Genomic DNA, 27,500 nt, shown 5'->3' on the forward strand with positions numbered 1-27,500 from the left:
CTTCCTTCCTTCCTTCCTTCCTTCCTTCCTTCCTTCCTTCCTTCCTTTTTTTCCTTTGTTTCTTTCTGAGAGAGCACAAGTGGTGGAGGGAAAGAGAGAATCTTGAGCAGGTTCTTTGGGGCTCCGTCTCACAAACTGTGAGATCATGACCTGAGCTGAAATCAAGAGTCAGACTCTTAACTAACTGAGCCACCCAGGAGTGCCTTTTCTGTTTTCTTTTAAAAGATTCTTGGGGCGCCTGGGTGGCGCAGTCGGTTAAGCGTCCGACTTCAGCCAGGTCACGATCTCGCGGTCTGTGAGTTCGAGCCCCGCGTCAGGCTCTGGGCTGATGGCTCAGAGCCTGGAGCCTGTTTCCGATTCTGTGTCTCCCTCTCTCTCTGCCCCTCCCCCGTTCATGCTCTGTCTCTCTCTGTCTCAAAAATAAATAAACGTTGAAAAAAAAATTTAAAAGATTCTTGGACTGTTCATGATAACTACCACCATCATCGTTGTGTATTACATATGAGTTTCCTGTGATTGCCATAACCAATTACCATAGACCCGTTGGCTTAAAACAACAGGAATTTATTCTCTTACAGTTCTAGAGGCTAGCAGTCCAAAATCAAGGTGTTGGCAGGGCTGTGCTCCCTCCAAAGGCTCTGATGAGAATCTTCCCTTGCCTCTTCCAGCTTCTGTTGGTTCCAGCCAAGTGTTCTTTAGTTTGTGGCTGCATGACTCCAATCTCTGCCTCTGTCTTCACAGGGCCTTTTCCTCTGTCTCTCTGTATCTTCTCTTCTGTCTTTTACAAAGGACATTTGTCATTGGACTTAGGGCTCATCCAGCTAATCCAGGAAGAATTCATCTTGAGATTCTTAATTATATCTGCAAAGATCCTTTTGCCAAATATGTAAAAACATTCATAGGTTTCCAGGGGAAGACATGGACGTATCTTTTGGAGGGACCCTTTCAATCTACTAGATATTATTTTATAAATGAGGAAATGTGGAGTTGAGAAAGATTAAGGGATTCCCTGAAGACAAATTGCTCCCCCTCTACCACACAGCTCTGCCCACTTGAGAAGGGTAGCAGATTTTTTTAAAACCTCACACACTAAAAAGGTCCTGTTAGACTCTTATCAAAGAACAATTGGTTCCTGCTGGCCTTATATTTGCACAACCAGAGGGATCTTCTAGGACCACCTCTAGGAATTCTGGTTTTAGGTGGGCCTTCCAAGCATTATTTTTTTAATATTTATTTATTTATTTATTTATTTTGAGAGAGAGAGTGTATGAGCAGGGAAGAGGCAGAGAGAGAGGGAGATAGAGAACCCCCAAGCAGGCTGCATGCTATCAGCACAGAACCTGATGTGGGGCTCGAGCCCTCGAACACAATATCATGACCCGAGCCAAAATCAAGAGTCAGGCGCTCTACTGATAGAGCCACCCAGGTGCCCCAGCATTATTATATTGTATTGCATTACATCAAAAATTATGTCCAACTATCTTAAGGACATTTGATACTGGAGAATTGAAACCCATGGCCTTATTTTAATCAATGAGTTCAACCTGTCTCTGTCCCACTTTGTAACCATTTCCCTGAATAGGAATATAAACTGGCTTGTGTTTCATCCTTTTTATTATTCTCAACTCACCCTCCTGTGCCTATTGTGGAATGCCAGAGTGAGAAGGCTGACACACAAAGAGGGGAACCAATATGAAGTCCAGATCATAAACACCTGTATAGAAGATTTAATATCTCCCCTGAGGAGGAGTCTGTCAGGCTTTTTCATAGTTCAGCTCAGCGACGGTTCTGCTGTTGTGGAGCTGGCCTCATAGGGGTTCTTCACCAACTTGGCACACCGAAAAATCATCACGATTAGGAACAGAAACAGAAGAACAACAAAGGCGATGGCAAAGCCTTTGTCTACATCAATACTGCTGGACAGGCTTGAATCATCCATGGGAACACACACTTCTTTACCCTTGTACAGCAGTAGCTACCTCCTCAGGTATCTTCAGGTTTGTCATATTCCTAGACAAAAGAGGATAAAACAAGTTGATTGGTTTGTATGTGTATGTGTGTGTTTTCTTTTCTTTTCTTTTCTTTTCTTTTCTTTTCTTTTCTTTTCTTTTATTTTCAACGTTTATTTATTTTTGGGACAGAAAGAGACAGAGCATGAACGGGGGAGGGGCAGAGAGAGAGGGAGACACAGAATCGGAAACAGGCTCCAGGCTCTGAGCCATCAGCCCAGAGCCTGACGCGGGGCTCGAACTCACGGACCGCGAGATCGTGACCTGGCTGAAGTCGGACGCTTAACCGACTGCGCCACCCAGGCGCCCCTGTATGTGTTGTCTTAATAACATGTCAAAACCAAAGGAGATTTGAAAAAAAAAAAAAAAAAAAAAAAAGCGAGGCTTACTTAAGAAGCACTTATGAAATTGATAAAGTTAGTATGGGTGATGTTCAAAATATATACACATAAAAGCATAAAACCTCTGGAAAAATACTCCAAGGCAAAACATGAGCAAACATGTATAGCTCAGAAATCAACTAGAGCTTCCTTGGCTGGTAAGAACCAGGGAAAGCTACCTTGAACAGCCCAATTCTGTGTTACATCCAAATCTTTCTCTAGGATTTTTTTTTCTTCCAAATTCTAAGAGTACATATTGTAACTAATTTGTTCTGGAGTCTTAACTTACTGGGTATGAACATAAAATTATTTTATTTTTTCTAATTACTATGTTTAACTGTGCTGTCATTCCCATTGTTCTTACAAAATATGTTTATTTATTTTAAGAGAGAGAGAGAGAGTGTGAGAGAGAGCAGGAGATTGGCAGAGAGAGAGAGGGAGAGAGCTAATCCCAAGCAGGATCTGCGTTGACCCACAGAGACTGACGTGGGGCTTGATTCCACGAGCTGTGAGATCATGACCTGACCCACAATCAAGAGTCGGACATTTAACTGACTGACCCACCCAGGTGCCCCTGTCATTCCCATCTTTTAATGAAAAATGAAGTACATCCCAGAAGGGATCAATTTTGGTTATTAAAACTTAGTCCACCAAATCAACACTGAAAGGAAGAAAATCAGAAAACTCCCGCTTCCCGATTTCAAAACTCACTGTAAAGTTACCGTTATTAAGACAGTGTGGCACTAGCCCAAGGATAGACATATAGTTAGGTGGGATAGATTTGGAAGTCTAGAAATAAACTCATATATCTATTGTCAACCGATTTTTGACAAGGATGCCAACACCATTCAGTGAGGAAAGAAAACATTGTGCTGGGACAACAGGACAGCCACATGCAAAAGAATGAAGTTGAACCCTTACTTCACACCATATATAAAAACTACCTCAAAATAGATCAAAGACCTAACTCTACAAAGCTCTTAAAAGAAAACAAAAGAGTAGATCTTCATAACCTTGGATTTGGCAAATAATTTTTAGCTATTACATCAAAAGCACAAGCAACAGCAGAGAAAAATAGTTAAGTTGGAATTTGTCAAAATTTAAGACTTTTTCAAGTGTCTGTCAACAGATGAATGGATAAAGATGTGGTGTATATATGTATGTAAAATGGGATTTTACTCAGCCACAAAAAGGATGAGACCTCGCTGTTTATGACAACATGGGTGGACCTAGAGGGTATTATTCTAAGTGAAATAAGTCAGACAAAGACAAACAACGTATGATTTGTTATGTGTCGGCTCTAAAAAACAAAAAAACAAAAAAAACCAAAAACAAAAACAACCTAAAAAACAAAGAATTAAACAAATGAAAAGCAGAAATATATCCATAAATATAGAGAACAAACTAATGGTTACCAGAGGGGAGGGATGTGGGGTATGGGCAAAACGGATGAAGAGGAGTGGGAGGTACAGGCTTCTAATTATGGAATAACTAAGTCATAAGGATAAAAGGGACAGCATAGGGAGTATAATCAGTGGTATTGTAATAGCATTTATGGTGACAGGTGGTAGCTATACTTGTGGTTAGCAAAGCACTAGCATATAAATTTGTCAAATCACTAACCGTTGTATACCTGAAATTAATGTAACATTGTAACATTGTGTATCAACTATATTTCAGTTAAAAAAAAAAAAAGAAAAACATTTAGGGGCACCTGGGGAGCTCAGTCACTTGAGCGACCAACTCTTGGTTTTGGCTTGACTCATATCATGCTCTCATGGTTGATGAGATTGAGCCCCAAGTCTGGCTCTGCGCTGACAATGCAGAGCCTGCTGGGGATTCTCTCTCCCTCCCTCTCTGCCCCTCCCCCACTCATGCTCTCTTTCTCTCAAAATAAATAGATTTGAGAAAAAAAATGTTTAAAACTTCTGTTCTTCAAAGGACACTATCAAGAACGTGAAAAGACAACCCAAAGAATGGGAGAAAATATTTGCAAGTCATATATCCGATAAGGGACTTCTATCTAGAATATATAAAGAATTCTTATAACTAAATAATGGGAATACAAATAACCTAATTAAAAATTTGGCACAGGGGGGCTCCTGGGTGGCTTAGTCAGTTAAGTGTCCGACTCTTGATTTCGGGTCAGTTCATGATCTCACAGTTCGTGAGTTTGAGCCCTGTGCTGACAGCACAGAGCCTGCTTGGGATTCTCTCTTTCCCTCTCTCTCTGCCCCTCCCCTGCTTGCACTCTTTCTCTTTCTCTCTCTCTCAAAATAAATAAACTTTTTAAAAAACTGGGCAAAGGATCTGAATAGACATTTCTCTAAGGGAGTTATACAAATGGCCAATAAGCAGATGAAAAGATGCTGAACATCACTAATCATGGGGAGTTATCAATCAACAGGCATAAAATTGTAGTTAAGCAAGATGAACCAGCTCTAGAGATCTGCTGTATGACATTGTACCAGTAGTAATGATAATGTATCGCACACTAAAAAATTTTTTAAGAGGGTAAATCCCGTTATGTGCTCTTACTATGATAAAATGAAAGAAAGAAGTTGGCTGAAGCAGGCTGTAGCAACAGAAAAGAAGGCAGAATTGGGGCCCCTGGGTGGCTCAGTCAGTTGAGCGTCCAACTCAGGTCATGATCGCATGATTTGTGAAATGGAGCCCCTCGATGGGGCTGACAGGGTAGAGCCCACTCTGGATTCTCTCTCAGCTCCTACCCCACAGGCGTGCATGCACTCTGTCTCTCTCTCAAAATAAATAAATAAACTTAAAAAAAAAACTTTAAAATAAAAGAAGGCAGAATTGAGATTGATCAAGGAGAATTTTTTTTTCCTGAGGGCCAGATAATGACCCCATAGATAGGGACCAACCCTGGGCATCATTCGAAAGAGGATCTAGCCTGAAAGGGATTCCCGCTGGAAGGAAGTTACCTTAACAGAAAGTGGTTGGAGGTAGACTTGGATTCAGTGCTGTAAAGCCAGTGGAGGGACATTGATTCTGAGGGATCTGCAGTTAGATAACCCTAGTGAGGGAACTTCTGAGTAACCCATGAGAAGTACATCATGAAAGAAAGAACCCTGAACATCCTCCAAGCCTAGAGAGAAAGAAAATGCAAACAGATTTGTTTTGAAAAAAAAAAAAATGGTTTAGTGAATCTTTTGGGAACACAGAGAGAATGCTTGTTTCATAAAAGATTAGTTTGGGACAGCTGGGAGCTAAGCAGCTCTGGGAAACAATATCAGTAATTGTCTTCACGATGGGCAGACTTGTACCTTTGGCAGAGAATTGTAAGGAAGTGGTTGTGAGACTGAGGATAAAAGATGGGGCACCTGGGTGGCTCAGTCTGAGTGTCCAACTCTTGGTTTCTGCTCAGGTCATGATCTCATGGTTATGTGAGTTCGAACCCCACGCTGACAGCGTGGAGCCTGCTTGGGATTCTCTCTCTCTTTCTCTCTCTGCCCCTCCCCACCCCCCCAAAATAAACTTAGAGAAAATGCTTATAAAAAAAAGACTGGGGATAAGAGAAAAACTAGTCTGGGGCTCCTCCTGGCAGCTGGAAATGTGGGAAAATTGGTAGATATTTGTATTCCCCTTAATATCTCATGTACATATATATCACATTTTTGATTTCCTCACCTTTCTACAGTGCTTTTCAGAGCAGGGTCATGTGGAACTCTTGTGTTCCACATTTCAGTAGCTTCTTACTCCCTATATCTATTAATATCCTTTTGGGTCTACTTCCAAAATTCTCTCTCAAGTCAATTCTTTCTTTCTTTCTTTCTTTCTTTCTTTCTTTCTTTCTTTCTTTCTTTCTTTCTTTCTTTCTCAATTCCCTTTATTCCCATGGTCATCACTGTACTCTAGGTCATCAAATACCAGACTCCTGCAAATACTCTCAGAATTCCTGAAAATACTTGTGTTCCCTTCCAAACCACAAAGTGGTCTTTAATAAATGGAAATCCATCAGTCTTCTGATTATAATCTGTCACCAGCTGCCTACAGTCTTCAAACTTTTTAATGGGGTTCCAAGTCTCTCCATAATTTGATCTAACCTTGTTTCTTGCCACTCTCTCCTTCGTACTTTGTGACCCAGAAATGCTGGACTTCTCACAGTTCCGTGACTTTTGCATGATCCTCCTTTGCCTCTAAGCCTTGTCATTAATATTCTCTTTGTATTATTTCCATCCTTCTATATTCAACTTTTAGGCTTTAGATTAAATGTTAATTTTCCAGGGAGATATTCTGGTAATATTCACTATGGTTTACTACGATTACTTCAGAGTCTGTCTTCCGTGACAAAATAGTAATCCGACCTGAAAGTAGGATTTGTTTGTTTTTTACGCTAAAAGTTTGGGATATATTGGCTATTCAGTAGATATCTGTTCAATGAGTGGATGTAGCACTACACTCTGCTAAAGTGGGCATGTAAAAAATGCTGAACAAATGAATGACTTTGAGAACGTGGCATTGAGTTAAGACAGGAAAAGACTATTGGTGATCTCAAAGAAAATAGTGTCAGCAGAGTGGTAAAGAAGTAATCCAGCCTTCGGTGGATTAAGCAGGAAAGGGCAGTGAGGAAATGAAGACACTAAGATTTTACATCATTTATGAGGAGTTCAACTGGGAAAGAAAGAAGAGAAGTAGAATAGCTAAAAGCCTACTGCAGAATCAGGCAAAGGATTCCTTTTCAAAGACGGAATGAAAAGGTATCAGGTAGGATGCATTTGGTTGCAAGTGACAAAAAGTTCACATGAGTGATATTAAACAATACATGGAATTTATTAACTTATGAGGCTGAAGTCCAGAGTAAAGTTAACTTTAGTTATGGCTGGATTCAGAGATTCAAGGTGTTACCAGGGTTTTGCTTTGATATGTCTATTATATTTCACAGTCCCACCTTTCTTCTATGTTGAGTTTATACACAGGCTGATTCCCTATAGTAGCAAGAATGGCCCCAATAAATCCAGACCTCTTATATTCCCTCTTCACATTCTCTCTTCCTCCCCAAGTCCAGAGGAAGAAAGAATACTTTTATATCACTCAAGATTCTTTGTTGCAAGCAACAGAAACAATGTCCCTCACCTGAGCAAAAAAAAAAAAGTATTTATTGCAAGGAGGAAGAGGCTAGTCAGCTTCCAGAATGAAGTAGAATTGGTCTTATAAAATAGGCAGAAATGAGGGGCGCCTGGGTGGCTCAGTCGGCGTCCGACTTTGGCTCAGGTCATGATCTCACAGTCTGTGAGTTCGAGCCCTGCGTCGGGCTCTATGCTGACAGCTCAGAGCCTGGAGCCTGCTTCTGATTCTGTGTCTCCCTCTCTCTCTGCCTCTCCCCCATTCATGCTCTGTTTCTCTCTGTGTCAGCAATAAATAAACATAAAAATTAAAAAAAAAAAAACAGGCAGAAACGAAGGGAGACGAGGCATTGGGAACCAACCACAGTCATGTTCAGCACAGGAGAAGTCTGGTTAGGGCACTGCTGGCACTGGATGATTTTGTTGGGCACCGAGGCTACCATCATTGGATACGCCCACTTCTGCCCTGCCTGAATTATAAATTGTGTCATCTTTGTGTCACTCAACATTCCAGTCCCTGGCCCCTGTGCAAGGATGACACACAAATTCATGAAGCCTTCAATCCCCCCCCCTTTTTTCTTTTCCTTTATTTGAGAGAGAGGGAGAGAGAGAGAGAGAGAGACAGAGAGAGAGACAGAGAGAGAGACAGAGAGAGAGAACATGTGAGTGGGGAGAGGGGAAGTAGGAGAGAAGGAGGGAATGTTAAACAGGCTCCACGCTCAGCATGGAGCCCGACATGGGGCTTGATCCCACGACCCTGGGATCATGACCTGAGCTGAAATCAAGAGTTAAATACTCAACTGACTAAGCCACCCAGGGAATGCCGTGAAGCATTCCATATTTTTAAGTAACTGGAATTTAAATAAAAACTTGGGAGGAAAAACAAATCATAATGAGCCTTGAAAGTCAACATAAAGAATTTGAATTTTCTTTTCCAGGCATGGGGGAACCATTGAAGGATTTAGAACAGATAAGTGAGAGCAGGGGCCATATCTTACTGTACCTCCCACTGACCCTAACTGGAATGTAAGCTCTAAGCCTTAGTCTGTGTCCCATTAGTGACATAGCTTCAGTGCCTATGGCAGGGCTGGCACATTGTAGGTGTTTAGTATACCTACATAAATGAATTAGTATCTATATCAGTGCCGGGAATACTGGGCATATACAATTCATGCTTGTTGAAGGAAGGAAGGTAAATCATCAAAGCCATGCTCTAAAAAGATAGCTGGCAACAGTATATAAAAGATATTGGAGACAGTAAATAGACACCCTATGGTGGAAAACAATTAGAAGGAGTTGTAACAGTCTTAGCAAGAGGCAAGAAAAGTATAAACTAGGATAACATAGTAACAAAAAGGAAGGAATGGATGAGAAGGGATTTGACATGACTTATACATTAAATGAACATATGGGAGGAAGAAGAAGTGATAAAGATGACCTGGGGTTTGACTTTGGATGGCTGAAAGAAAAATGCTGCCATTAATAGAACAATTTATTTTAGGAATTAGCAGATATTCAAAGGGAATATAATGAGTTCAGTTTGGAGTAGGTTGAATTTAAAGGCACTGGTGTGATATGCTCAAGAGGCAGAAATGTGGGACTGAAGTTTAGGAGTAAAGAAGAGCAAGATCTTTAGAGCCGAGTCACCCAAATGCAGGGTAGTTGAAATCACAGTAGTAGATGAGATGGCCAAAGGAGAATTTGAAACAAGGGAATGTCTGCTTCTACGGTGGAGGAAAGAGAGCTAGAAACCACAGATGGAATAGTTATAGTAGGAGCGCCTGAAGAGTGGAGAGTCATGAAATTGAAGCGATGAGATAATTCAAGGACGTGTGTTACCAAGAGCCTCAAATATTGCAGAGGGATGGAAAACGTTCAGCATTTGGAAAGTCATCTCTGATTTTCCTCCTTATCTCATTGAATCTGAATTTCTGAATTTTTTTTATTTTTATTTTTTTTCAATGTTTATTTTGGGAGAGAGAGAGAGAGAGAGAGAGAGAGAGAGAGAGAGAGAGAGAGAATCTGAAGCAGGCTCCAGGCTCCGAGCTGTCAGCACAGAGCCCGACGGAGAGCTCAAACTCATGAACCGTGAGATCATGACCTGAGCCAAAGTCAGACGCTCAACCGGCTGAGCCACCCAGGCGCCCCTTGAATTTCTGAACTTTGAATCAAAGGTCTCTAGTTCACTTATTCAAACTTCTCACTCACAGATGCTGAATTCCAATAAGCTAATTTTGATCCTGTTAGGCTGATACCTTTCTTCCCTCCACCTCAAGAAGTAAAATACAGGGGCACCTGGGTGGCTCAGTAGGTTAAGCGGCCGACTTCAGCTCAGGTCATGATATCGCAGTTTGTGAGTTTGAGCCCCGCGTCAGGCTCTGTGCTGACAGCTCAGAGCCTGGAGCCTGTTTCAGATTCTGTGTCTCCCTCTCTCTGACCCTCCCCTGTTCATGCCCTGTCTCTCCCTGTCTCAAAAATAAATTAAAAAAAAAAAAACGTTAAAAAATTAAAAAAAAAAAGTAAAATACATTCTTATTAAAAAAGGAAAAGGAAAGAAAAAGGCTGATGTTGTTTTGGTTCCAAGTATGCCATGCATGCTCTTGGCTCTTATTTTCATATTCAGGGATCATATCTAGGTTTTATAAGGCCTGAAGTTTATACAAGTTGGAGGTTTCTCTTAAAAAAAAAAAAGCAAGATTTTGAATACAAAATTATGTAAAGTTTTTTAGAATGCAAAAAAAAAATCACAAATTATTGCAGCCTTGGATATTCAGTTTCCTTTCCTCTAAGACCTCTTAGGCAGGGGTGCTCGGGTGGGTTGAGCATCAGACTTTTGATTTCAGCTCAGGTCATGATCCCAATATTGTGGGATTGAGCCCTGTGTCAAGCTCTGTACTGAGCATGGGTCCTGCTTGAGATTCTCTCTCTATCCCTCTGCCCATTTCTCCAGCTTGTGGATGCTCCTCTCTCTTGAAAAGAAAAAGTCTTTAAGACCTTTTAGGTAAAGTCACTTTTCTTGGCAGATAAATCCAAAACCTTTTTTCCATGTCCTAGAATTTTTAAAGTGGTTCTTAAGGTTCCTGTTTTATTTGAGATGAGCAGCAGAACTGCTCAGGACTAGAATAGGGAAAAGGAGATAGGGCAGCAATCTATCGGTTTATGTAAAGTTTGGTACTGCTAAAGTAGGACACACAACAACAGCAGTTACAAATCTGTATCGGATGTTAGTTCCACTTTCACTTGATACTTCCCCAAAAGATTAATCCCCTCTTCCTTTCCTATGTTGCCTTCTCAAATCACTTCATTTCCCCCATCTGTTGCCCTGTATTTCTTAAAGATAAATATACAAAAACCAAAACAAGACGACAACAAAAACAACCTAAAAAGACCCAGCTTTTTCTGTCCGGGCCATAAGTTTACTCTAAAGGGAGAGGTGATGATGAAGAAATACAATAATGACGCTCTCCTACTATAATCCCTGAAATCAAAGACATCCTCTAGACAATAGGACCCACAGGGGTTCCCCAAGCTTGTTTCAAAACAACGCTGTACCTTGTAAAGTTTCACTTTTGCATAAAAGCCCTTTACTTTTCCCTCAGTCATTTCCCTAGTACTTCCCAAGTTTGCAGAGAAGCTCTACAAAACTCAGAAGGATTGTTGTAATTATTCCCATAAAACCTTCACTAGAAAGACAATACAGATAGTTATTTACCTCTTGAGAGAGTGATAGCCAAGGCTGGCTGTTGGCAGGGCAGTCTCTTCCTGCTCAAGCACATCTCTTGGCAGCCTCTCCCCTTTTTATCAACGCCCTCTTACGAAAGGAGAGTGATTGGTAGCTCTGTCCCTTCCCCACTCCCACACTAAACTCAGAAGCTTCATGAATAGTTCAACTAAAACATGATCAAGTTTCAGACACTCCCATAGTGAGTGAGAAAATGATCCACTAGATTAAATTGGAGCCCAGGTCAGTAGAAGAATATTTCCACAACTCTCCAAGGGCTGGGGCAGCCAAGGTTAATAGCTCAAGTAATACCTTGTAAGTGGATCACATGGGTGGTAGAAGATGGGTCAGGAGCCAGCTTTTTGGTCTCTGCAACGGTTCTCTGAATTAGCGGTGACATGTGGGACATTGTTAGAAATGCAAATTCTTGGACCCTCATCCATGCCTTAATGAATCAGAAACTTTAACCAGCCCTTCTAGGGGGACTGTAATGTATGCTCAAGTTTGGGAACTATTTACCAACAAGATCAGTTGAAGCTCAAAAATCTGCTTTTTCTCAAAAAGAATTTACTTAGAGCATTTGAATCAGAAAAGTCTAAACTATTTTACTTAGTATTAGGTATTACATGTGTTCATATATAGCGAAATTTACTATTTCCTCTAAGGTTTTATTTGGCTCATCAAAAAACTTTTAGGGGTGCCTGGGTGGCTCAGTCGGTTAAGACTCTAACTCTTGGTTTCAGCTCAGATCATGATCTCCTGGTACCTGCGTGGGGCTCGGCGTGACAGAGCAGAGCCTGCTTGGGATTCTCCGTCTCCCTGTGTCTCTGCCCCTCCCCAACTTGTGCTGTCTCGGTCTCTCTCTTTCAAAAATAACAACAACAAAAAAAACAAACAAACAAAAAAAACGTTTATAGGGTGTATGTATGTGTGTGCATGCACGCTCTCGTGCAAACTTGTCTATCTGTATTTACATATGCTTATAAATATACAGAATATTTCTGGAGAGAATTATTCTGTGGCTTCAAGATGAGAAATTGGGTGGTTTATATTGTACCATGTACATATTATCTACTCAAAAAATTGTTTTGAGTATTAGATAAATTTTCAAAATATTATCAACCTTTAGAAAAGTAACTCTTCTGGAAGAGGTGCTATATTTAATAAATTTTACTGAATGCCAATAATGTGTCAGTCATTTGCTAGATGCTGGGGACAGAACGGAGAATGAGGTATGGTCCCAGCTCTCACTTTTATTTTTCCAAATAATATGTAGCAATTTAAATTCTAAATGTAGCAATTAAAAATATTTTCAGTGTCCAGATTCCAAATGTAGCAATTTAAAAATATTTGGTGGGGGGGATCTGGGTGGTTTAGTCAGTTCAGAGACGGACTTCAGCTCAGGTCACCATCTCAAAATTTGTGAGTTCGAGTCCCACATCAGGCTCTATGCTGACAGCTCAGAGCTGGGAGCCTGCTTTGGATTCTTTGTCTCCCTCTCTCTCTCTGCCCTTCCCACACTTGCACTCTTGTCTCTGTCTCTCTCTCTCAAAAATAAATAAACATTTAAAAATATTATTGAAGAAAATAATCTGTCACTAATTCTTGGAGAAAAAGAAAATAAAATAATTTTCTGTTTCCAAATTTCTCTTGCCCCTGACCATACAATCACAAATTGTGTGGGAGAGGTGATGGTACTACCTCTCAGTTTTCAGGGTAGGAAAAACTAAAGTCTGAAACAAAACCAGGCTTTGCTGCTCATTATGATAGCTACCATTGTTTAGTGATGGACCTTAAAACAAAATTGCTGCATATTTCTGTTTTTTTTTATAATTATAGATGTCCTTCAAACATTACAGAAATATGTACCAAAAGATAGAAATCTCCTATTAATCCTATGCTCCAGAGACAAACTATTAATAGTTTAGTGGATTTTTCCAGCTTTAATTTCTCTATTTATTATAATTATTATCATTTACAAGATAATGCTCATTTTATGCTTTTTTCCCCATTTAATAATATACCTTGGACATCTTTCTATTTTAATACATTTAGATCAACTTAATTCATTTTAATGGCTGCTAAGTACGTAGGTACTCCATTACATACATATCCCTGATTTTTTTTTTCACTATTAGTGGGCATTTGGGTTGTTTCAGATTTCTTTTTTTTTAAATTATTTTTACACTTATTTATTTTTGAGAGACAGAGCACAAGTGGGGGAGGGGCAGAGAGAGAGGGAGACAGAATTCAAAGCAGGTTCCAGGTTCTGAGCTGTCAGCACAGAGCCCGGCAAGGGGCTCGAATTCACAAACCGTGAGATCATGACCTGAGCCAAAGTTGGTTGCTCAACCAACTGAGCCACCCAGGAGCCCCTCAAATTTCTTAACAACATTGCAATGGGTATCCTCGCACATATTTTTCTGAGCACTTGTGGAAATGTTTTTGTGAGATAAATTCCTCAAAATGGTAAAAATATAAATGCTAGGTTGTAGGATATGAATATTTAGAATACTAACAGGTATTGCCAAGTCACACACTAGAAAGGTTATTTTAATATACAAAATAGGTATGAAAGTGTTTATTTTTCCAGTGTCACCAATATAGGTTACTTTCAATCTTTGAAATATTCATCCAGCTAACAGGCAAAAACAACATCTCAGTTTTTAAAAACTTGCATTTCTCTGGGGCGCCTGGATGGCTCAGTCAGTTAAGCATTTGACTTTGGCTCAGGTCATGATCTCGCGGTTTGCGGGTTTGAGCCCTGCGTTGGGGTCTGCACTGACAGCTCAGAGCCTGGAGCCTGCTTTGGATTCTGTGTCTCCCTTTCTCTCTGCCCTTCCCCTGCTTGTCCTCTCATTCTCTCTCACTCAGAAATAAAACAACAACAATAAAACAAAAACATAAAAAAAAAAAAACAACCCTTGCAGTTCCCTCATTAGTATGGTATTTGAATTTTTGTTTGTACATCACTTTCAGATATCCTGTACCTATCCTTTCTCTTCTTGTCATTGGGCTATTCCTCTCTTATTCATTGATTTAAAGGTTATATATATACATAAACACACACATACTGACAATATATTTTTACTTTTGTGATATATGTTCTCAGTTTCTATCCTTTGACACTCCCACTCCCTCACATTTGAAGGTGCTATCAACATCAGCTTCCAGAATGTAACCTTTCTGCTCAGCCCCATAACCTCTCTTAGCTTCTCTTGTTTCCCTAACCAGTCTCATCTCCTTCTGCAGCTCTAGAATCTCCCACCCCCAAGATACTGACCTAATTTGTCAACCTGTTCTCTAATCCTGGGTAAATTCCTCAGTTTACTTCCTTACCTCTGGCTTCTGATATTGGCAGACCAAGTAGTAACAATGCTCTGTAGTTTCATGAACATTTATGCCTTCTGACTTTAGGGTCTCAGAGAAGTAGACCATCATTTTATGTATACATTCTTAGTCATACACTTCCCCAAATTACCCACAGTTCTGTAGCTAGAACCAACAGCATTTCTACCTTTTGTTCTCAGTAGAAGTTTGACCTATTAACTCTTTGAGCATCAAAGCCACTGCGTATGAGTCAACACCTCTCTTTCTTCCACTTCAAAATGTTTACACATTTTCAGCAAAACGTGCCTTGGTTATTTGAGAGTAATATGTCCATATGCGGCCTAACCTATCTGCTGGTCTCCTCCAGCACCAGGTCTTACTTGTTTTCTCAGGCATATATATTTTCTTCATCTTTAATTTGCAACGTTTTTCACAAGCTCAGTCTGTAGACATACTTTTCTATTTGTACTCTACGTACCCAACCCAGCTACCATCTGAGTACTTTGCCTTCGTTGCCTTTCTTCCTTTCTTTCTTTCTTTCTTTCTTTCTTTCTTTCTTTCTTTCTTTCCTTCTTTCCACCCTTCCTTCCTTCTTTCCTTCCTTCCTTCCTCCCTTCCTTCAAGTTTTTATTTATTTGGAGAGATGGAGAGAGTGTGCACACGCATAGAGGAGGGGGGGAGAGAGAGAGAGAGAGAGAGAGAGAGAGAGAGAGAGAGAATCCCAAATAGGCTCAATACAGTCAGCACAGAGCCCAGAGTGGGGCTGGAACCCACGAACCGTGAGATCATGACCTGAGCCAAAATCAAGAGTTGGACGCTTAACCAACTGAGCCACCCAGGTGCCCCTTCATTGCCATATTTTTTAGTGTTTTTTTTAAATGTTTATTTTTGAGAAAGTGTGAGTGGAAGAAGGGGAGAGAGAGAGGGAGACAGAGGATTAGAAACAGGCTCTGTGCTGACAGCAGCTTGGACTCACAAACGGTGAGACCATGACCTGAGCCCAAGTCGGATGCCCAATCGACTGAGTCACGAGGTGCCCCCATATTTCTTGAAAAGGTGTTGTATGCCAGCTATCTGACTACGTTTACTCACTTTCTGTACACTCTCACTCACTCAACTATGGTTTCTGCTGCATCTACTCTTCTTAGATTTGCTCATCCTCATCTCCGAACACGTGATGCTATTGCCCAAAATCCTTTATCTCGAAATTCCTTTTGCTTCATTGCCTTGCTTCTTCCAGATTGCCTCTTCCTTCTTCCATCGTCTGAAATAGGCATTTCTCTCTTTCTTTCTTTTTTTTCTTTCTATCCTTTAATTTCCAAAGCATGGCCATTCACGTTTGACTGCATAAATGGTGCATAAATATTCTCTTACAGTAGGCCAAGACATCTATGGTATCCCAATTATACAAAAACAGATGCAAAATAGTGTTAAACTTCCTTGTCTGAAATTATAAGACTAAGTGGGTGTGCATATATTTTTCAAAATTTTTAATGTTTACTTATTTTTGACAAAGAAAGAGCATGAATGGGGGTGGGGGGTGGGAAGGGCGCAGAGAGACAGGGAGACATAGAATCCAAAGCAGGCTCCAGGCTCTGAGCTGTCAGCACAGAGCCTGATGCGGGGCTCAAACTCACCGACCATGAGATCATGACCTGAGCCGAAGTTGGATGCTTAACTGACTGAACCACCCAGGCGCCCCTGTGTGTGCATATATTTTTAAAATCCCTTTATTCCCATCCCATCCTTTCAGCTGAACTTTATTGATTACTCTTTGCCCTTCTTATGTTCCCCTATCTTGTGAAAGGCATCAATTATCCAGTCAGTCAAGCCAAATCTCCTTCCCATCCCCCTACCTCTAGTCATCAAGTGCTGAAAAGACATCTTCCTAAAATTTTCTGGAATGGATCTCTTCTCCATGAGAGTTCTCTTTGGCAAGTCCATTTCTTCATAACTCTGACATGTGAGATTTTTTTTTTTTAATTTATTTTCAACGTTTTTTATTTATTTTTGGGACAGAGAGAGACAGAGCATGAACGGGGGAGGGGCAGAGAGAGAGGGAGACACAGAATCAGAAACAGGCTCCAGGCTCTGAGCCATCAGCCCAGAGCCCGACGCGGGGCTCGAACTCACGGACCGCGAGATCGTGACCTGGCTGAAGTCGGACGCTTAACCGACTGCGCCACCCAGGCGCCCCTCTGACATGTGAGATTTTAATTGCTCTGCCACAGTTTTCTTTTAGTCCACAGTGACAGCTCCAAGTCTGTTTGCTTTTGTAGTTCTTGTATTATGATCGTAGTCTTAAGGACAGTGGCACAAACACAGCTCTTAGTCTCTTTCTGCCCAACAGCTAATGGCTTAAAGCATGCATGCAAAGTTTGATACTGAGACTTTATTGCTAATGATTCCGTTAAGAGTGTAACTGGATTTTTCTTGCTTGCTGACTCAGGATGATTAGTCTTGATTTCATATTCTGGTCTGTACTGAATGTAATCTGGATCAGAGTCAGTTTTCTGGAACATCAGTTTCATCTTGTTGACCTCTGCCTCCATCTTGAATAGTTGACATTCCTCAGACTGAAACAGGCATTTCTTGAGGCATTTTTTGTGTCCTTTAGCCTCTCTCTTTTAACTAAGGTGCTAGCATTCTATGAAACCACAGTGTCTTGCAGTTGGTGAAGTTTACATCTAGGTCCCAACCTCTCTTTTGGGCAGATGCCCTATGATTTCATATGCTTAATAAGCATTTTTACCTGGCTGTCCTACCAACCAATCCAACAAATAAATATGAACAGAACAAACCTGAACTTCCAGTTAGCCCCTATCTCTGTTATTGATATTATCCCAAATCCTTCTTTTGACGTCACAGCTTCCTTTCATTCCATACATGTACAGTTCCATGGCAAACCTTTTTGATTATTTGTCAAAACGGTACTTGTGGCAATCATTGTCTTTTCAGTTTCATTGACCTGTGTCAGATCCTTGTAATTGCTGTCCTGGGTTTCTGCAGTAGCTACTTACCTAAGTGGACTTTCTGCCTGCAGTCTCTCCCCCCCACCCCCGGCAAAAACCTGGATCAGTGTTCATTAAAATTTTAACCTCCAGGAGTAGGGTTTCTGGATGAAAGATGAATGTTTAAAAACACATAAATATGTCCTATGCAACATTTGGAACATACTTTTACCAAAAAAAGTCACTTGTGGGGCATCTGGGTGGTTCAGTCAGTTAAGCATCGGACTTTGGCTCAGGTCATGATTTTGTGAGTTTGAGCCCCGCATGGAGCTCTGTGCTGACAGCTTGGAGCCTGGAGCCTGCTTTGGATTCTGTGTCTCCCTCTCTCTCTGCCCGTCTCCTGCTAGGACTCTGTCTCTCTTCTCTCTCTCAAAAATAGATAAAGTTAAAAAAATTTTTTTAAGTCATTTGTCATTTATCTGAAGTTTAAATTGACTAGGCAACCTGTATTTTTATTTGCTAAATCTGGTAACTATATCTGGAGACACTAAAACTGGTGCATCCGCAGATCACCATTTTAAATAATTAAAAAAACTGCCTTGCCATCATTATCAAGGTAACAAAACAACTTGTAACAGGTAAAAAATTAATAGTAGCAATAGTAACTTTAATATCGGTAAGCTGAAAACATGTGCAATAGGTCATTTTTTAAACAAATTTTTAACAGTGTTGATTTTTGAGAGAGAGAAAAAGAGAGCGTGTGTGCAAGCACGCGAGCATGAGTGGGGAGGGGCAGAGAGAGAGGGAGACACAGGATCCAAAGTGAGTTCTGGGCTCTGAGCTGTCAGCACAGAGCCCGATGTGGGGCCTGAACTTGTGAACTGTGAGGTCATGACCTGAGCCAAAGTCAGACACCTAACCAACAGAGCCACCCAGGTGCCCCAGTTATTTCTTAATCAACTTCTTAATTTTCATTTCTACTAGAATTAGAAAATCTGAATTCACAGTGGGTTGTCAGATATTGCAATGAGTGGGGCTATCATCAGGTCATTCTGAATGAATGGTTTTTTCATCTAACATGTACTTTGTATGATGTAGAGTTTCTTTTTAATTTTTTAAATGTTCATTCATTTTGAGAGAGAGAGAGAGAGCCAGACAGAGCATCAGTGGGGGAGTGGTCAAGAGAGAGGAAGACACAGAATCCAAAGCAGGCTCTAGGATCTGAGGTGTCAGCACAGAGCCCAACGTGGTGTTCAAAGTCAGGAACCATGAGATCATGACCTGAGCCAGTTGGTTGCTTAACCAAGGTGCCCTGATGTAGGGTTTCTAACTGAAGGACATGTGTAGAAGGGCATACAGCATACAGCAACCTCAAAAGTGGAATGTTTCAATTTGGGAGAGAGCATGAGTTGTATTTAGTTGTATGGGTTACATTCAACTTTGAAAAGTTTTTCTCCCCCCATTCAGTTGTGACATTTTGATGTGGTTAAAACATGTTCAGTAATGCGTCATTCTTTTTTTTTTTTTCTCCAGTGAAGAAATAAAATTATCATATATTGGGAAATCATAAACTCTTGGTGGTCAAGGCATTTGCACAACTGTCTGGTTTTCTTACAAAATCCTGATACTTTGTTCTTAAGATTAAAAGTCATGGCATTTTTTAACTTGAAGTCATACATTCAAGTTAGTGAAAATACTGAAAACGGTGCTCAGATAAATCTACTTGGAAAAAATGCTTTTTGTTGGTATTATCTGTATAGTAGAAAAGCGATATTCTACTCCAGCCCTTGTGACAGCATCTTCGCCATTACTTGCCCCTTACTTTACTGCAGAAAAAAGTCTTCTAACATTTACCCATTTCTTTTCAAAGATTATGCTCACTGGATGCTATTTTACTATATTTACAGTTTTTACTAATTTGTTCTATACTTAAGCAGGCTCAGGAGAACTACTCCTTGGCTACCAACTGTTCCCTGAATAAAACAGAAAGTGGACTGACATTTTCTTTTTTGTAGAAATAATGGCCTTCCCTCACCCAAGGCTACAACTCTATCAGTGTTGATCCCAAGATATTTTTTCAGACTTTCTCACACCTCACAAAATAATTCTATTTTATTTTATTTTATTTTATTTTATTTACTATTTTAATGTCTATTTATTTTTGAGAGAGACAGAGACAGAACGCAACTGGGTTGGGGCAGAGAGAGAGGGAGGCACATAATCTGAAGCAGGCTCCAGGCTCCGAGCTGTCAGCACAGAGCCTGATGCAGGACTCAAACTCATGAGCTGTGAGATCATGACCTGAGCCAAAGTCGGATGCTCAACCGACTAAGCCACCTGGGTGCCCCTTTATTTATTTATTTTTTAACGTTTATTCATTTTTTGAGAGACAGAGACAGAGCGTGAGTGAGGGAGGGGCAGAGAGAGAGGGAGACAGAATCCAAGCAAGCTCCAGGCTCTGAACTGCCAGCACAGAGCCCGATGTGGGGCTTGAACCCACAAACCGTGAGATCATGACCTGAGCCCAAGTCAGACGCTCGACCGACTGAGCCACCCAGCCGCCCCCAAAATAATTCCTTGTTAAATGAAAGTTTTTCTAAATGAAAAGGTCTTTTTCTGCAACTTCAATTTTTTTTTTCTTTTTTACTGTGTCAGTGTTTTTATTTCTCTTAGCATTCTCCAGACCTACATATAAGCTTTTTACCTTTCAAAATATTACAAAAAAATTCAGTGGAAACTAAGAGTTTCTCCCATTTAGACTCCAATTTGTTGCCCTGGAACTAAGTATAGGTAATGGTTTTCTGTGCATCCTTTCAAAAGTTTTCTTTTTTCTTATCTTTACTATGACATATACTTTAGCAATGTATAAAATATATATGATTTTTATTTTATTTTTAAACAAATTTTTATTTATTTTTTAATTCCAGTATAGTTAACATACAGTGTTATTTCAGGTGTTCAATACAGTAATTCAACAATTCTATACATTACTCAGTGATCATCAGAGGAAGTGTACTCATTATCTCCTTCACCTATTTCACTTCTCTCCCCCCCACCCCAACCCTTTTGGCAACCACCAGTTTGTCCTTTATATTTTGAGTCTCTTTTTTCTTTGTTCATTTGTTTTGTTTCTTAAATTCCACATATGAGTGAAATCATATAGTATTTGTCTTTGACTGACTTATTTCACTTAGCATTTTATTCCCTGGATCCACCCATGTTGTTGCAAATAGCAAGATTTCATTCTTTTTTATGGTAATATTCCATTGTATACCACATCTTTATCCATTCATAGGTCCATGGACACTTGAATTGCTTCCATATCTTGGCTATTGCAAATAATGCTGCAGTAAACACACAGGTGCGTATGTCTTTTAGAATTAGTGTAACTTTAATTTTGAATGATAATCCTAACAGGAAGTTTCTGGGCATTTTTCCTTATGTACTGCATATATGCTGTGAAATGGTTCATATTATGTACATTGGTGGTGTCCACTGTTAGCAAGTACAGGGCTAATATTGCCCTTTCATGCTCTATACCATGATTCTGTGTGGTATTTGATTAGGGATTTTTGCCAATAGCTTGTTAAACTTTCTCTAAGCAAAACATTTGTTGTTAACTTTTTTAAATTTTATTTTTTATTTTTTAAAATTTACATCCAAATTAGTTAGAATGTAGTGCAACAATTATTTGAGGAGTAGATTCCTTAGTGCCCCTTACCCATTTAGCCCATCCCCCCTCCCACAACCCCTCCAGTAACCCTCAGTTTGTTCTCCATATTTATGAGTCTCTTCTGTTTTGTCCCCCTCCCTGTTTTTATATTATTTTTGTTTCCCTTCCCTTATGTTCATCTGTTTTGTCTCTTAAAGTCCTCATATGAGTGAAGTCTTATGATTTTTGTCTTTCTCTGACTAATTTCACTTAGCATAATACCCTCCAGTTCCATCCACGTAGTTGCAAATGGCAAGATTTCATTCTTTTTGATTGCCAAGTAATACTCCATTGTGTGTGTGTGTGTGTGTGTGTGTGTGTGTGTGTGAGAGAGAGAGAGAGAGAGAGAGAGAGAGAGAGAGAGAGAGAGTATAAATAAATAAATAAATATATATGTATATACATACCACATTTTCTTTATCCATTCATCCATCGATGGACATTTGGGCTCTTTCCATACTTTGGCTATTGTTGATAGTGCTGCCGTAAACATGGGGGTGCATGTGTCCCTTAGAAACTGCACACCTATATCCCGTGTATAAATTCCTAGTAGTGCAATTGCTGGGTGTAGGGTAGTTCTATTTTTAGTTTTTTGAGGAGCCTCCATACTGTTTTCCAGCGTGACTGCACCAGCTTGCATTCCCATGTTGTTAACTTTGTAGCTAGTTGTACAAGCATTGCTGAAACAAAATGACTTTTGCCATTTTTAAACCAGGGATGTAACTTGATCTTTTTTATCCACAAATTCATCTATTTCACACTGGAAAACATTATTTTGCATTCATTCTGGAAAAATACATTTTACATGGCAATGAGGTCATTGTATTTGGTTCAAATATGACTTGAAAGCTTTGATGGCTTTTTGAGTCACTGACAAAAGTTCCTAACAGCCAAAATGTAGCAGGCAATAGACAAATGGATTGCTGGCCCAATAAAATCCAGTTTTTAGTTATTCATAGTTGTACTTTCTATTTACATTTTTATTTATTCATTTATTTATTGCTGCTTGGATGAACTTACCACATGAAAAGGCACAAAACTTACAGTCTATATAACTGCAGACTTTTAAAAAATGTTTGTTTGTTTGTTTGTTTGTTTGTTTATTTATTTATTTATTTATTTAAAGAGCTTGTGTGTGCACAGGGAAGGAGAAGAGAGGGAGAGAGGGAGAGAGAGAATCCCAAGCAGTATCCGTGCTGTCAGCATAGAACCCAAAACCAGGCTCAGTCTCATCAACCATGAGATCATGACCTGAGCCAAAATCAAGGGTTGGCTGCTTAAATGTTGAGCCACCCAAGTGCCCCCTAAACTGCGATCTTGTTTAATAGCTGGCTATCTTTACTACATAATTTTGATTCTGTTTTTTTTTTTAATGTTTATTTATTTTTGAGAGAGAAAGAAAATAGAGTGTCGGCTGAGGAGGGGCAGAGAAGGAGACACAGAATCCAAAGGAGGCTCCAGGCTCTGAGCTGTCAGCACAGAGCTCAATGTGGGGCTCCCACTCAGGAACCTTGGGGTTTGAACTCAGGAACTTTGAGGTCATGACCTGAGCCTAAGTCAGACACTTAACTAACTGAGCCACCCAGATGCCCCTAGCTTTACTACACACTTTTGAATTGAAATACTGTACTTGTGACTTTTTTTTATCACTACTCTTATTTTTCAATATACTTCTTTTGAGTGGATGATTTTTCTTTTATGATGAACTGGAAATACAACACAACAAAATAGCAACAAAGAAAAAATTAATTTAACAAATGTAAACAATCATATACAAATTATGTTAAGCTACCTCAGCTAAGATAAACTGTGCTGTTAACTAAACGAGAGAAATGGATCAATGTAATCCTTGTATTACATATATAACCTATAAGAATGCAAAGATGCTCAATAGCATGACGGAGTTTCTGTTAAAATTCGAATTAAATTTATATTAAACAATTTGTGAAAGATATGTAAGGTGAGCTAAAACTGTAGTGCTAAAACATGTCCCTGGAGTCAAACTTCTCCAGTTTGCCTCGCACACCATTACTTACTAGTTGGTTATCACTTGCTTAATCTCTTTGCTTCTGTTTCCTTATCTGCAAAATGGAAATAATAATAGAATCTACATCACTGTGTTGTGAGGACCGAATGAGTAAATACACATAAAACAGTTTGGACAGCTTCTGGAGCGAATGCTCAATGCTTTCCGATTATTAAAAAATTTGTTCAGTACTCATCTTAGCACTTCCCTACTAAAATCCCATCAGTATGTCCCTAAGTTTGACCAAAGGAAGTCATCCCACTCACTTCTGCATACATTGCCTTCCGTTTTCGCAGTAGGTATCTATCTCCCTTACCAGACCTTAAATACCCAGATCCTTTTATACTACCAGTTCCATAGCAAGCACTCAAAAATTAGTTATTGAACTTTTTCCACCAGGGAAAAGATCCTTAAAGGAGAAAAAAAAAAAAAAAAAACCTCTAGAAAGGATTACAAATCACTGGGTAAACTTCAAGCATTAGAAGATTTACAAAACCAATCGTCTGCACAGCGGTCAGCCAGCGAAACCACCACTTAGCGACGCTTTTTAGTAAAATTGTTTTTCACTGACGTCACTTGATCACTGACCTCTGACGCACAGGAGGCGGGATTAGAGAGACAGCTGGACTTCTTTTTCAGGGCCCCTCCTCCAATGAACCGGCAGGCACAGTGGCCGGCCCTACCTCTTGGCGTTTCTATTCGCCAGTTTCCCCGAGCAGGCGGGTCTCGGCGAATGACTCCACCCACTCTGTGGGTGGGGTCTGTGCTCCTCAGGGGCTGGGGCCGAAGGGGCGGGGGGGGGGGGGGGGCGCCGCCGCCGCCATCTTAGATTCCGCAGTAGCGGTGGCGGCTGTAGGGTACCGCGTTTGGGGAGTGGCTCTCCCCTCCCCCTTCCCCCAGTTCGGTGGCGGCGGCTCCTCCCACTGGGAGGGGGGTGGTGCGACGGCAGTGGCATCTGCGGCCATGGCGGCGACTGCTGCTAACCCCGGTGAGTAGAAGGAGGGCTGGGGCGCCTCCAAAGGAAGAGGGGCTGAAGAGGTTGGCAGCTGAGGAGACCCTGGGCTGAGGGGCCGTAGTTGGGGCTGAGGGAGCTAGGACACGCGGGGACAGCGAGGGTGTTGTGGGGGAGGGGAGGAACGGGGGGAGGGGCCGACCTAGGGAACTGGGGAGACCCGGGGTGGAGGGAGGGAGCGTGCGGGTGGGACTTGCGTGGGGCGAGTGCTGCTGGAGCGGCTCCCCGCGCTGGGCTTGGCCTGCCTCCCCTCTGCTGGCTGCGTGCTGGTGTGCGATGTGGTCGTCTTTCAACTCTGCCCGCGGAACGGCTTGATACAGAATGACTGTGGGCAGAATGGCTCGTTTTACCTTAAAAGTAATTCGGGTTTAGAAAAACACTGGACCGCCTTGCTGTTTAGCTGAAGTGTTAAACTTCCAAACGTTTAAACATTTACATTTAAAATAAAAAATCTTTGGATACTCTGTTTCTCCAGGCTGTCCCCCCCCCCCCCCCGAAACTGGTATTCACGTATTTAGTGCCTCTAGTATCTTTAGCTGCTGAGGACTGAAGTTTGAGTAATGGTTGTTCAGGGCAGATCTTGCCGTACAGCAAGAACCCCAGGTTTAAATCTTGTTTGGTGTAGACCGAGGCAGTCCCCATTCTTTAAGAAAAGTTCAGTTCCTTGTCATTTTTCAGTGAACATCTCTTCTAAAGGGGGAGCTTGAACATTAACAACAACAAAAAAAATCTAGCCAGTCATGTCTAAGTGATGGATTGGGGTGTAGTGCAGATGAGGTCTCTAAATTCCTAGTCCTCTTTCCACTATATTGCAGTTATTTATCCCTGGGAAGTATTTCATTTTAGGGATCCTAGTTTACCTTGCAGACTTTGGCGATTCTCTTGCAAAATAAAATCCTTAAAAAAAAAATCCTTAAAAAAGAAGCCAGAAGTTGGTGGTGAATTGCTTGAAAATACAGCAGGGGAAGGGATTCACTGGTGTCCCCACCTTGAAACTGAAATTGGATTTTTTCCATGTCTGTGAACTGCAGTATTATTTTGTGGTACCCAGGTTTTGCTATAAAAGTTGTCACTATCAAATTTATTACCTTTACTACCATGTTTTTGGGAACAGAGCTATTTAAAGAAGTTAATTTGTCACATGTCAATATCATGTAATTTGTCACATGTCAATATCATATAATCTTTTTAAAAATTTAGAGGAAAAGTAGATAAAATTAATGGCTAAAGTTCTATTGTGGGAAGTTCTGAATGATGGAATAAAATTGGAAAGATGCTATTATTATGGCCACCTGACCTTATAGAAGAATAACCTATGTGTTAAAACTAGGGAGTAAATAAACATGATTTTAAACTGATAACACATTGCAAAATAGTTACATAACCCTAGTCAAGTTGCAAAGCATTTCTCTTATTAAGAGGTGGCCTTGGTAAACAAGTTTAGTGCATATGTCAGAAGCTTTTTTCCAGCAGTGTGGGTGGGGCTGCTTTATTTTGTTTTTTTTAAACAACAGTGACCAGAATGACAGTCTTTTGACCACATTTCATTAGCTGATCGATATCAGCTTAAATCTGAAGCAGAAAATAGTATTTATTTGTGCAGAATCCTTGCTGATGAAACATTTAGTTTTGTTTAATATCCTTTGACAGCCTGTTTCTGTATTTTGTAGATTTCCTTTTTGATGTTGAAACATTCTCACATCTCTTCCAAGTTATTGATACATTCCACACCTGATAATTAAATTAGAAAATGTATTTTCTTCCTTCCTTTCTTCTTTTGCCCCTTTATTTCAAAAGGAAGCAGTCATAGATGCATTGTGGACTTTTATAGCCTGCTGTGTTTTGGGATATGTGGACTGAGTGGAGGGACAAGGGTGGAAATGTACTGTGCTCACTGAAAAGAAAGTAAATGGTTTTCAGGTCAGAATTTTTTATTGCATGGTCAAATCTTTCCTCAGAGCCATTTTAGGGACTAGAGACATTATACCTATTTCTTTGATTTTTTTTCTGTTTTATCTTTCTGCTTTTTGTTAAGATTCCCTCCAATTCTTGCTAATTCCATCTTCACATATGTCTGCAAAAGATGTTTGTGATCATTATTTAACTTTTCTAAGGTTCATTTAAGTTCATCTGCAGTGTTAATAATGCGTGAAGATCGTGTCAGTTGTACGTAGAGTATGATTTAGGGACTGTTGGTCGCCATTCCGTATCTTGCAGGGAACCTGGTTCCTTTGCATTTTCACTATGTCTTAACATGGTGCTGGATCACAAGTAGAGTAAGATGTGGTTTATACTCTACTCTCTTACGAGTTATGTTAAAGTAATAGGTCTAATGCGATAATGCCTTTTTCTTTGCATGAATTGATAATTCCCCATATTCTGTTATTCACTAATTCTACTTACCGTTGGCAAGTAGAAGTGGGTGGGTAGGTAGTTAATGAAGGTAGGCTGGCTGTTTTTTGTCTGTGGAACACTAACAATTTTGAGGAACACTTTTTAAATTGCATGCATGATTCGTAATGCATTGGCTAAGGTGTTGGTTGGGGAAAGAGCAGGTATTTGACTTCTAATTCAGTATTCATACCAGAGATGTGAATGAAAGTGTAGGAGTGTAGGTATTTCTTCCTTTGATTCTGGTATTCTCATTAGTAGACATCTCCTCTTGTGCTATTAGGTACCACTTATTGTGGATGGAGAATGTAGCGGAAGGTAAAGGAAGGAACACTCTTTGGGTTTGTGAGGCTGACATTTAGGAAGAATTTTTCTTTTCAACTATTTAAATTATAGTTTTGAAAACATTAATTAACAAAATTCTTACCCATTACTTTTACTTTTTTCAGATAGGGGAAAAGAATTTATGTGGTATAAAGTCAAGGTGTCAAGATACTTTATTGCAAAAACTTTTTGAAAAGTATATTATTTTCTTTTTTACAAAAGTGTTGTTTATTCTTTTTTTTTACCACTTATTTATTTATTTTTAAATTTACATCCAAATTAGCATATAGTACAACAATTTCAGGAGTAGATTCCTTAGTACCCCTTACCCATTTAGCCCATCTCCCCTCCCACACCCCCTCCAGTAATCCTCAGTTTGTTCTCCATATTTATGAGTCTCTTCTGTTTTGTCCCCCTCCCTGTTTTTATATTATTTTTGTTTCCCTTCCTTTATGTTCATCTGTTTTGTCTCTTAAAGTCCTGATATGAGTGAAGTCATATGAAATTTGTCTTTCTCTGACTAATTTCACTTAGCATAATACCCTCTAGTTCCATCCACG

At 40.2% G+C, this 27,500-nt stretch overlaps 3 protein-coding genes across 6 annotated transcripts in view; 1 reads left to right on the top strand and 2 right to left on the bottom strand.

Annotated features, from left to right (window-relative positions):
- Positions 1-447: 447 nt before the first annotated feature.
- CTXND2 (cortexin domain containing 2) lies at positions 448-23,822 on the bottom strand. 3 transcript variants are annotated; one of them, XR_005786407.1, is made up of 3 exons: positions 11,186-11,309; positions 1,715-2,010; positions 448-778 (listed from the first exon to the last, which is right to left on the bottom strand). XR_005786407.1 is itself a non-coding variant. In XM_040461223.1 (3 exons), exon 3 carries the CDS (start codon positions 1,937-1,939, stop codon positions 1,772-1,774), a length of 168 nt encoding a protein of 55 aa, XP_040317157.1. In that variant the 5' UTR covers positions 1,940-2,010; positions 5,332-5,495; positions 11,186-11,311; the 3' UTR covers positions 1,597-1,771. The 3 variants fall into 3 exon arrangements, 2 of the variants coding, with proteins under 2 accessions (XP_040317157.1, XP_040317159.1); XM_040461223.1 differs by lacking the exon at positions 448-778 and adding an exon at positions 5,332-5,495 and having other exon boundaries at positions 1,597-2,010; positions 11,186-11,311; XM_040461225.1 differs by lacking the exons at positions 448-778; positions 11,186-11,309 and adding an exon at positions 23,802-23,822 and having other exon boundaries at positions 1,597-2,010.
- Positions 16,736-17,076, bottom strand: LOC121021054 (spindle and kinetochore-associated protein 2-like). The gene has a single exon (XM_040461222.1). It carries the CDS (start codon positions 17,074-17,076, stop codon positions 16,738-16,740), a length of 339 nt encoding a protein of 112 aa, XP_040317156.1. The 3' UTR covers positions 16,736-16,737.
- A 216-nt stretch (positions 23,823-24,038) lies between the features above and the next one.
- Positions 24,039-27,500, top strand: part of ARNT (aryl hydrocarbon receptor nuclear translocator) — an 80,650-nt gene continuing 77,188 nt past the window's right edge. Inside the window, exon 1 of one of the 2 annotated variants that reach the window (XM_040461188.1) lies at positions 24,039-24,201. In XM_040461188.1, coding sequence (XP_040317122.1) covers positions 24,177-24,201 — 25 coding nt within the window. In that variant the 5' untranslated portion in view covers positions 24,039-24,176. The remainder of the gene's footprint in view (positions 24,202-27,500) is intronic. The other variant, XM_040461187.1, reaches the window with a different exon arrangement.

Source organism: Herpailurus yagouaroundi, unplaced genomic scaffold (genome assembly GCF_014898765.1).
Source record: "Herpailurus yagouaroundi ecotype Mexico unplaced genomic scaffold, PumYag 254, whole genome shotgun sequence".
Classification (NCBI taxonomy): Eukaryota; Metazoa; Chordata; class Mammalia; order Carnivora; family Felidae; genus Herpailurus; species Herpailurus yagouaroundi.